Here is a 10,078-nt window from a genome sequence, read left to right on the forward strand (position 1 = left end):
TGTTCTGGGTGTGAGGTTGCGGAGGCAGGAGCCCCGAGGAAACACAGCTGTCACCAAATCTGAAAAATTAAATTTATGTTTCCGTGTAGTAAAAAAACCAGATGGGCAGAGTAGCATCTTACATAACTGATCATAAAATGGCAAACCAGCCAAACACGGTGACGGCTCACCCGCTGACCTCAGCACTGTGAAGAGTATTGAACGCATACGTTACATGACAAGACAACTCACGGCTTGTTACGTTCACGATGAAGCAACACGGGTGAGAACTAGTCTCAAAGAAAGATGTTAAATGACTGTGAATAAGAACGAGACATAATTTCTGCCAAAAAGAAAATCTTTGGGGTGCATTAAGGTGTTTTTTTTTTAAAAGATACTTGTATTTCGCATTAGGTCGATCTGATTGATAAGCTGACGAAACATTCTGCTTTATTAGTGAGTTCTACAATACTATAATACACAGGAAAAATGCACGAGTGAGAAGCCACCTGGGCAGAAACAAACGACAGAGAACGCAGAGAGGCAGCACGGGCCTGCGCAGGAAGACACTGGGCTGACGCCAGGACACAGCACCAAGCACACGTTCTGAAACTCAGCTTTTCAAACATCAGATCATAACAGAAACTGGCTGATCCTTATTGTTTGTTCCGATTCTGCCGTTCCTGTAAAAAAAAAAAAGGAAACAAGTTTAACACATGGGGTGAACATGTGCCCAAACTCCCTCAAAACTCAGTCTCATGCTGCTCCGGGGGCTGCGGCCCCAGATCTGGACCTGAGTTCTGATGGGACCGGCCACGCCAGGCCAGTGCTGAACACTCCCCTCTGCCAGCAGCTCCAGGCTTTGGGGTCCTGGCTGTGCAGACCAGGCATGCTGACCACTGTGCCCGGCATCCACCTGTTCCAGGCAACGCACCTCTGCTTGGTGACTCCCGGCAGAGGCTCCCCACCCACATGCATCCCGGCAGCAGGTTCCTTACAATGCTGTAACTATACTCAGCTTGGAATGTAGGAGGTGCCTGAGGAGCACATGTCCCTGCACTGGGGTGTGGCCCTGCTTGCCCACTTCATCCTGCCCTGTCCAGCAACCACAATAAAGCTCATGAATGACAACGTTGTGTGGGGCTGGTCATGACAGAGTCCCCAACCGACGGGACTCTGAAAGGGTCACACAATAAATTGAACCCTTTTGCTAAAAATGGACTGAATGTGTCTTCAGGTTAACAACACACCCCAATTCTCTCCCCACACACCACCTCGTCAACTAGGGCAGGGCGCTTGGCAGAGGCCTCTGCGCCACTTTCCAACCAGCAACCGGTCGTGAAAGACAGCACCGCTCTATATGATTTAGCACCTCCTCCTTGCACTGACCTCTAAAATGGAAAAACTCACAAATATATTTTGCATTCTCTTAGAAAGAATCACCACCATAAACCACTCAGGGCTCGCCTTGTGCCCTGAAAGCCCATGGCTGTCTGGCTTCCGTGGCTGGCTATCTGTGATGGGAGGAGCCAGGCCCTGGAGGCTGTCCTCACCAGAGAGGTTCAGCAGCAGAACCAAAGGGAAGGCTCTCCAGGAGACTGACACCCACCTACAGGACCGGGTCTGATACAGCTCCTAAGGGTTAGTGCTCCCTAAGTGATCAATGGGTTTCCAAATTTAAGCTGAGATAGGATAGCACAACAGTACTGCCAAAAGTAACCTATGACTTACTGACAAAAGGCGGCTCTGCTCCTAGGTGTCTTGAGAGCCAGGTAGCCTCTGCATAAGCCCAGGCCTGAAGAGCCCAAACTCCTCAGTCTGTCCGTTTTTCAGAGCCCAGTGTCCAACTCCTGATGATCAGGGAGCCCAGAGTGCCCTGCTGGGAGGTGCTGGGAGCAGGCCGAGAATCACCCAGTCCACCACACAGTGAGCATGAACATGAACCAGTCAGGCCCCCCGCCTGTCCCTCCCATTGTGTGAGTTAAGGTAACGTTGACACGTGAGCATTCTGAGGATGCCCAGGAAAGTAACAGAAGCCCAACTTGTGTTCTGGTGGAATTTCAGAGGCCTGTTGGGAAGGCTGGAGAAAGGGCTCAAAGCCCCGCCCAGGTCTGACTGCAGCCTTCACTTCCCAACACCTGACTCGCTTAACAGATATCCAAGGGTCTAGCTGCTACATTGCAAGTTTTAGAGCACTAGAACCTCCTAAACACCAAGCAGGTGAGGGCAGAAATCTATCCCTGAGCTCACCATCACCTTCAGAGAACCTAGTGAGCTTTAGGGAAAACATCATAGTATTTAAGATGAACTATACACACAGCCAAGAACCAGCTACAAGCTGCCTAAGGCCCTCAAGTTGCATAACCAATGAGCTCTTATCCATCCCTGTGAATTCAGCAACTTTATTTATTTTAGGTATTTTATGCTACACATAAAAAGAGCTAAAATACAGAATTTCAGCACCTGGAAATAAGTGATAAACCCTTCTCCTTTCCGCACAAGAGAGAATGAGACCAACTTGTTTTCAAAGCGTTGCTAACAAAGCTGTTACCTGTAAGTGTAACTTTTACAACTGCTAACTACAGGCCCCTTTGCAGCCTTTCTGCTGAAATGCTTTGGGACATTTGAAGCCCACAGGTGGGCGATGCTTTTTTTTTAACATGGACTAGCATAGATGACCAGAAAAAGATTAAAACCCACCTATTATCTGTTGACGTTTCATGAAAAAAAGATTTTAAAAAGATACTGTCCTCATGCTCCCATTCAAGGGCCAGCCTGTGGGCACCTGCGATCCTCTTAGGACTGCAGCCCCTGGGCTCTGGGTGTCTCTGCCAAATGGGGAGCTGGATCCCCAGAGACCAGCTCCAGGCCTGGGGGTTCTGACATGTCTGCACCCAGCCCCCTCCCCTGACATTCTCTCACCACCCACAGAGATCGGGGTCAACTTTCCAAAAACTGCAGGAAACTACCGGGTCTTTCGAGAGAAAATAAGCAACGACCTGCAGACCAGCAGTTACTTCCCTCGGTGGGTGGGGTCTCACAGCCCAGCAGCCTCGCTGCGGCCCCAATGCCCAAGAACAGAACTTGTGAGTGTCCCTGATTTGACAAAACTAAGCAGCTCTGTTCTAGAAACACCACAACTCAGAGAAGAGGAGTCACCCTGAAGTCCTTTATGGCAGAATTGTGCACTGTGGTCCCAATTACTGTTTCCCAAACACTGAGAAAGGATCAAAAGTTACGTATGGCCGCCCACTCTAACGCCACCAGGGTTGCACCTGGAGGCGAGGGCTGGGCCCAGGACACCCTGGCTTACCAGACTCACCTTGCGCACCACCTCCTCCTCCTCCTGGCGCTTCTCATAGTGAGAAAAGTCATCAAAGATGGAGGTGGTGTGCTTGTAGGAGGCGATGATTTTCAGCACTTGCTTTGCCTTCTCCAAGGGCACCTCCTGGGTGTCCCGGGAGTTTGTCACCGGCTTGTTGTCGTTGTTCTCCAGCCGGATGTGCCGGAGCTGGTTATTGGGCACGTCCTTGACGAAAATCCACTTCACGTCAAACTTGCCCTTCCACTTGTCCTGAGACCAGACCCCAGCGCTGGTGCCGTAGTCCACGGGTGACTTCATCTCGGCCACCCCACAGAAGTGGCCACTGCCGTTGACACTGAAAAGCAGGTAGACAGGCCCCTTGCTGCTGACGGAGCGGAAGGCGCCATCCAGGCGCTTGTTGCCGTGCTCGGTGCTGCACCAGATGGAGTACTTGATGGAGCGGTGCACGTCATCCTCAGAGTAGCTCTTTATGATGAACACACGGCCGCTCCGCAGGTTCCAGTCAAACTCCTTAGGGTTGTAGCTGTGGGCAGCCTTCAGTTTCTCAAGGACTGGGTGGGACTCCACGCTTGGGGCAGAACTGGGCTGGGTGCTTCCGGGGGAGTGACTGTCACCCCCGGTCCCAGAGCTCTGCCCAAACGCAGCGTTCCTGTTGCGCGGGGCAACCCAGCGGGTTTGGGGAGGCGGCTGGGGGCTCTGATACTGTGGTTGGACCAGAGGGGGGGGCTGAACAGGCAGAGGCTGAACAACTGGCTGAGGTTGGGGGGCAGACTGGGGGGCCGGCACCTGCTGGGGGGCCGGGGCCTTGGGGACGGGCCCCTTGTTATCCCAGGTGCCGATGTCCATGTTATGTTTTATAGGCGGAGGGGGCAGTGCGGCCCCCATGACAGGTCCACCCTTGGCTTTCATTTTCGGCTGCAGCTTTGCCGGCTTGCTGGCGATGGCAGCCCACGAAGTTGGCTTCGAAACCGGCATGTTTACATTTGTCCCACCGTTGCCAGAAAGCACTCCAGTCATTGCCACACTGCTGACGACTGAGCCCACTGTTTTGACTGCAGAGGTGGTGACATCGCCAATCTTCAGGCCCACCATGCCCTGCTCCAGGCTGTTCATCCCAGGGGCCTTGCTGAGGGTGTCGCTGTGAAAGCCCGTCTGCCCGTCCACAATCGTACCACCCAGGGAGCTAGGAGGGTAGGTGTAGCTGCTCCCATAAGCGGAACTCTGGGCCTGCTGCCCCTGAGACCCACTTGTTCCCCAGGCTGAGAAGGCAGGGTTTTCTGGGAAAAAATTAAACCTGTGCTGATAGATGTTGCTCCCCAGGCCCCCAGGCTGCCCAAACACGGCATCGTGCATGAAATGATGGTCGCCATTGCTGAGCTGTCCGTAGGTGGTGAGGTATGGGATGGGAGGGTCCCCTCCGGTTGACCACGGGGCCTCATTGAGGGAGTAAGGGAATCCGATGGATGGTGGGTAATAGCTGGACAGGTAGGGATCCGCCATGGAGGGGTAACTGTTATTCTGTGGAAACAACAGGATGAGTTAGACTGCTCTCATGGCTAAAGGAGAAGCCAAGAACACCAACAGTGGGAATGAAACTGCGCAGCACTGGACATACCTGACAGGACACAGCATGTTCACTCAACAAGCTATTTAAAGTGTCATTCTGGAGACATCCCCTCGACATGATATTTGTATGGGCTGCACGTTAGGCTGCCGTCCACACCACAGCCTCCTGCCCTTCCCCGGGAGGGAGGCAGTTCCTAAACTTACAGAGAACTGAAACTGCCCTAAATCCCCCGTATTGCAACTCACCAACTGAAAGCACAGACATGGAGCGCTCAGAGCCAACGTCCTCCCTGCACCCCGGGCATGGCCAGCATGAGCTCCCTACACAGGATGTGACAAGATGTACTCTAGCCCAAACACACCTGTTTGGCCCGTGACAACCAACAAGCTATCCCTTGGCCAATTTGTACACCAGAGATGGTGACCATGGAGTCCATTCACCAGCCACACAGTGCGCAAACCAAGTGAGAACAAATTCCAATCTTGTTCTCAGCACAGCAACACCTGTGAGGAGGGAACTCCTAGGAGGTGAAACCACCACCACGCCTGGCACTTTCCTAGAAGGGACTGTAACTGCCACTCGGGCCACACCCACTGACAGTAGTCAAGGCAAAGGCACCCTCCTGAGGTCAGAAGACACCCAGAAGCTGGACTCCGTGGTGCATCTGGTGACTAAGCTAAAATGGTGAAAAAATAGACATACCAAACAAAACGAACTTGGAGGAGTCAGTGACTATTATCTCCAGATGGTTTTCTTTGGAAAAATAAGTGGTAAAACACAATAAGCTATAAATCTATTCTAGCATTAAGTATTTCATACTTACTAAAATTTAACCACATTAAAACACAACGCTCATTCTCAACGACCAGAACCGTTTATTTTAAAGTTGAACGTCTGCTTCCTATATCCGTTTTTCTGAGAAGGGAAGAATTCTGAAATTACTCAAATGCTTCACGTTCCATAAACAATAAGGTGACTCAGCTACCACTGATCAAGAGCAGGAACTAGAGAGAAAACTAGAGAGAAAAGGACCTTTCAGAAGCCCAAGGGGAACAGAACATTTTTGGAGTATGTTGAGAAGCATTTACATAAAAAGGAAACAAAAGAACCTTGAATAAATTATGTAAAAAGGAGACGAATCAAGGGCAATTATGAAAACAGTGACAAAGTGACCAGACTCCAGAAAAACCAGATCCCTGCTTCCTTCCTTGCTCGAAGGGCTGTGATTTCAGCCCCTCAGGTCACATGGAGACAGCAGTTTGATAGCCACAGAATTTCTGCATTTGCTTTCTGTCTGGAGGAGCAGGTTTTGAGCAACTTGACAATGAGTGTTAGGATCCCTCTGGGTCCTGCCAGCTGCGCTCAGGACGGCTAGCCTCTGCTGCAAGGCCCACCCAGGGCAAGGGTCCCACTGCCAAAGGCTCCCGACTACAGGCAGGCCAGGCCTTGAAACGTTCTCCATGTCACTCAGTGTCAAGGCTTCACAAAATAAAAGAGCATGGTAGCCTCTGACTAGCTACGGCAAACACCTGGCTTAGAAAAAAAGCACCACAGGGCTAGGTATGCATGTGCAAGAGGGAAAGTCCTCAGAGAACTGCACCTGTGGTGCCCAGCTTGTCATATGTCTGCACAACCTCAGAGCACTGTGTGCAGCCACAGGGACTGAGCTTACTACTTCCACCACACCAATCTCTCCGTCCCTCCCTCATTAGCACCTGGCAGTTGGCCACCCCACACATCCTCAGTGAGAACTGGGGGCCAAGATGCAGAGAGCACTGTTCTAACAGGAGTCTGTCTGCCAGCAGGGCCCATATAGTTCCCAGGTGAGTCCTGACTATAGGGCAGCTCTGCCCTGTGGCCTTGTGAGGAAGTGGCCACAGACACAGGAACAGAGAAGAGGAGCCTGGCTCTGCATTGCCAGGCTCCACCACCCAGCAGACCAGGGCCTCTGCTCCTCCATTTCTTCATCTGCAAGACCAAGAACTCCCCTCTCCTGTGTTCCTGGCTCCCTACCCTCCGTGACAACCGGTGTTTCTGTAAACCCCATTCTCAACCCAGAGCCTGGATTTACTCTTAAGCAAGAACTGGAAGAGCAAGAGCACCTCTTAACAAACAGGACGAAGGGGCTGCTTTCAGGTTGTTCCCACGCAGCCTCCCCAGGGCGACAGAGCTGTGACCACTCCAGTGACACCAGAAATTTTAAAACAAATCCTCAAGTAACATGGAAGATCCACTTCACAGAAGTATATTTTAAGTGTAACGAAGCACCCTCTCCTTTTGGTTAAAATTAACACACAATAATTATCTAGTATTTAAATCATCTAAGAAAAAAATGGAACAGTAAAAAAAATAAGCCCATTAACTTCTTGCTGTCACCACTGGCAGAACCACCGAGGCCAGGCCAGCTCTACTCTGCAGCACCTGGTCCTCCCAGAGGCAGGGCAGATTCTCGGGGCCCAGCTGCCCACCTGTAATGCAGTAGGGAGGAGGGTGAGAAGTCCTGAGATGCTTTAGAGAACGGCAGACTGGCTCTATTCCACCACAGGGATGAGGCAAAGCCTGCTTTTACTCTAAAGCAAACCAGCACAGTGCATTTTAAAAGTGATAGATATTATAAATATTTGTATGTTAAGCATGAACTCCAACTACCCCAAGTGGTTTTAACCAGGGCAATTTACCCCCCAGGAGACACTATTGGTTGTCACACGGGTGGCTGTGGCGGTGGTTGGGGCAATTACTAACGGCATCTCGTGGATGAACACCGGGGAGGCTGCTAAACACCCTACAACACACGACACAAAGCATATTTCAGTCCAACATGTCCACAGTGCCAAGGCTGAGAAACCTGAAAAACCTAAGAACACCAGGTGGCTATAAAAGTCACTGGGCCCTGTATTGGGTACCATCTCCGAGCTCTACATGCACCATCTAATGTCATCCCCTGACACGTCTATGCAACACTCACCACTTTCTGTTTATAGAAAAGGTAACAAGCACAGAAGGCAAGCCATCTGAGGAAGCGGCAGTCAGTGGTGGAGCTGATATTCGAACCCAAGGAAGGAGTTGGGCCTCAGAGTTGGGCTCTTAGGTGCTCTCCTGGAACACACTGCCCATGGTCAAGCTGAAAATAGCTCACCAGAGAAGTACTCACACCTCCACCTGGACCAAGGCAACGTATCACTGACCCACCAACATTGCGGCAAACTAGAAATCGGCTTCATGCCAGCCCTGGAAGGACAGCATCTCCTCAGAGAAATCCAGCTTCACTGCATTCAACCCTGCGTTCAACCCCAAGCTCGGCTTCATTAGCAGCTTTTCTATTATTTCTAGTACTTTACAGTCTGCTTCTTTCTTTTTAAAATAATAAAGTCAGTCTGGCCAGTGTGGCTCAGTGGTTGAGCTGCTGACCCAGGAACCAAGAGGTCACTGGTTCAATTCCTTCTAAGGGAGCATGCCCAGACTGCTGGCTTGATTTCCAGTAGGGGGCGTGCAGGAAGGAGGCAGCCCAATGATGATGTTTCTCTCTCATCAATGATGCTTCTGTCTCTCCCTCTCTCTTCCTCTCTCTAAAAATCAATAAAAACATAATTAAAAAATAAAAATAAAGCAGTAAAGTCAGCAATATGGCAGTAAAGGTAGATTACATAACTCAGTCAAAACTAATGTAGAATATATATATTAACAAATATAAACTCACCTGATTTGACTGTCCAGAAAGATAGGGCTCAAAGTCATTGTCATGAACTGTATCCTTCTGATGCAAAGAACCATTTTGTACTAGAACAAATAGCAGAAACAAATATTATGTTTGCATTTTAAAAAATTACTTTTAAGCATGGAAATTAAAGGTAGTAAAGTCTACACCCAACAATTTCATGTAGAAATTGCTTTTATTTAGAAATGGACATAAACAGTATGGAACTGATGTTTACACAACTAATTAGAATAGCAACTAATCAGAACTTTCAGTAATTGAGGTTATGCTCTTCTAATAAAGATCCCATCATAATTTGGTAGATGTGGACAAAACAGAGGTGCAGACAAAAGAATGCAAGGCCCCTGGAACCAGGTTTTGGTAAAGATGAAGTGGTCTAAGAAGACGTATATAAAGCTCAACGGTCTGCATGAAAGAGAGAGGACCAGGCCTAGGCCACATCGTTACAGCTGGGAAATAGAGTGCAACTGAATGACATTTCTCAACTTGTTATTATCTGACTCTCCCTGTATTTTCCAGTTACAAGGCTCAGCCAGGAAAGGAAAGGTAAATAAAGTGCTGGGCCTTTTCCAACCGAAAACATGATGAACCATATTTGGTTACACCAGAGTCTCACACACACTGGTTAAAAACAGTCTTCCAAGTAAGTGCGAAGTGTCACTTACAGGTTCTCACAGTGAGTTTTGGGGGTTTACCCCAGGACAGAGTATCACAAGAGAGGGCCAGGGACTTAGGAGACAAGGACTCGAAGTGCGGGGTGTGGAGCAAGTCACTGGGCCAAGGCCCTTCTCCCAGCGCCAGCCCCTTACTCTTGGGCCCGCTCACAGCCCTCCAGCCCCTCGGCCTCCTTCCCTCCCCATCCCAACCAACCACCGTCCAGTTACTCTCACCACCCACGAAAGTCCCAGTTTCCTACCTGTCAAATCTCCCCAAATACCACAACCTAAAGTTTTATCTCCCCGAAGCCGAGGAGGAAGTTTCCACTTCTCGACGCTACTTGCGAGCCCTCTTCCCCCACCGGGTCCGCACTCCGTGACCGCCCGCTCCCTCCCGCACTCGGGGGCCCGCACAGACCGTCCCGACACCGCTTACCTTTATTATCTTGTCCTTTGCTTCTCTGCACCGCCGCAGGCCGGGACGTGCGAGCGGACGAAACCCGGAGGAAAGGGAAACACAAAGTTATTTACCAGAACCGCTCCCCGGCGACGGCGCGCTCCGGCGCGAACGGAATCGGCGGTCACACGCGACCCCGCCCGGGGCCTCCACCCCGCGGCTCCAGCCCTCGTCCCCCCGCGACCCCGGCCCCAACCCTACGACCCAGCCCCTGTCCCCGAGACCTCGACCCCGAAACCCCAGACCCCAACTCCGCGACCCCTGCCCGGCCCACTACCTGGGGGTCCACGCTGGTGGCCGACATGCTTCATGAACAGCCGGCGCGGGGCGGGAGCGCCCGCCGGCTCGGCCTCCCGCGAGGCCGGGCCTGTCACCCGCG

At 51.1% G+C, this 10,078-nt stretch overlaps 1 protein-coding gene across 1 annotated transcript; it reads right to left on the reverse strand.

The window, feature by feature from the left end:
• Positions 1-407: 407 nt before the first annotated feature.
• Positions 408-10,078, reverse strand: YTHDF1 (YTH N6-methyladenosine RNA binding protein F1). The gene is made up of 5 exons (XM_016202431.2): positions 9,977-10,078; positions 9,679-9,703; positions 8,569-8,648; positions 3,302-4,822; positions 408-662 (listed from the first exon to the last, which is right to left on the reverse strand). The coding sequence occupies exons 1-5, from the start codon at positions 10,001-10,003 to the stop codon at positions 636-638; spliced, it is 1,680 nt and encodes a 559-aa protein (XP_016057917.2). The 5' UTR covers positions 10,004-10,078; the 3' UTR covers positions 408-635.

The sequence above is a fragment of the Miniopterus natalensis genome, chromosome 7 (assembly GCF_054644295.1).
Source record: "Miniopterus natalensis isolate mMinNat1 chromosome 7, mMinNat1.hap1, whole genome shotgun sequence".
Classification (NCBI taxonomy): Eukaryota; Metazoa; Chordata; class Mammalia; order Chiroptera; family Miniopteridae; genus Miniopterus; species Miniopterus natalensis.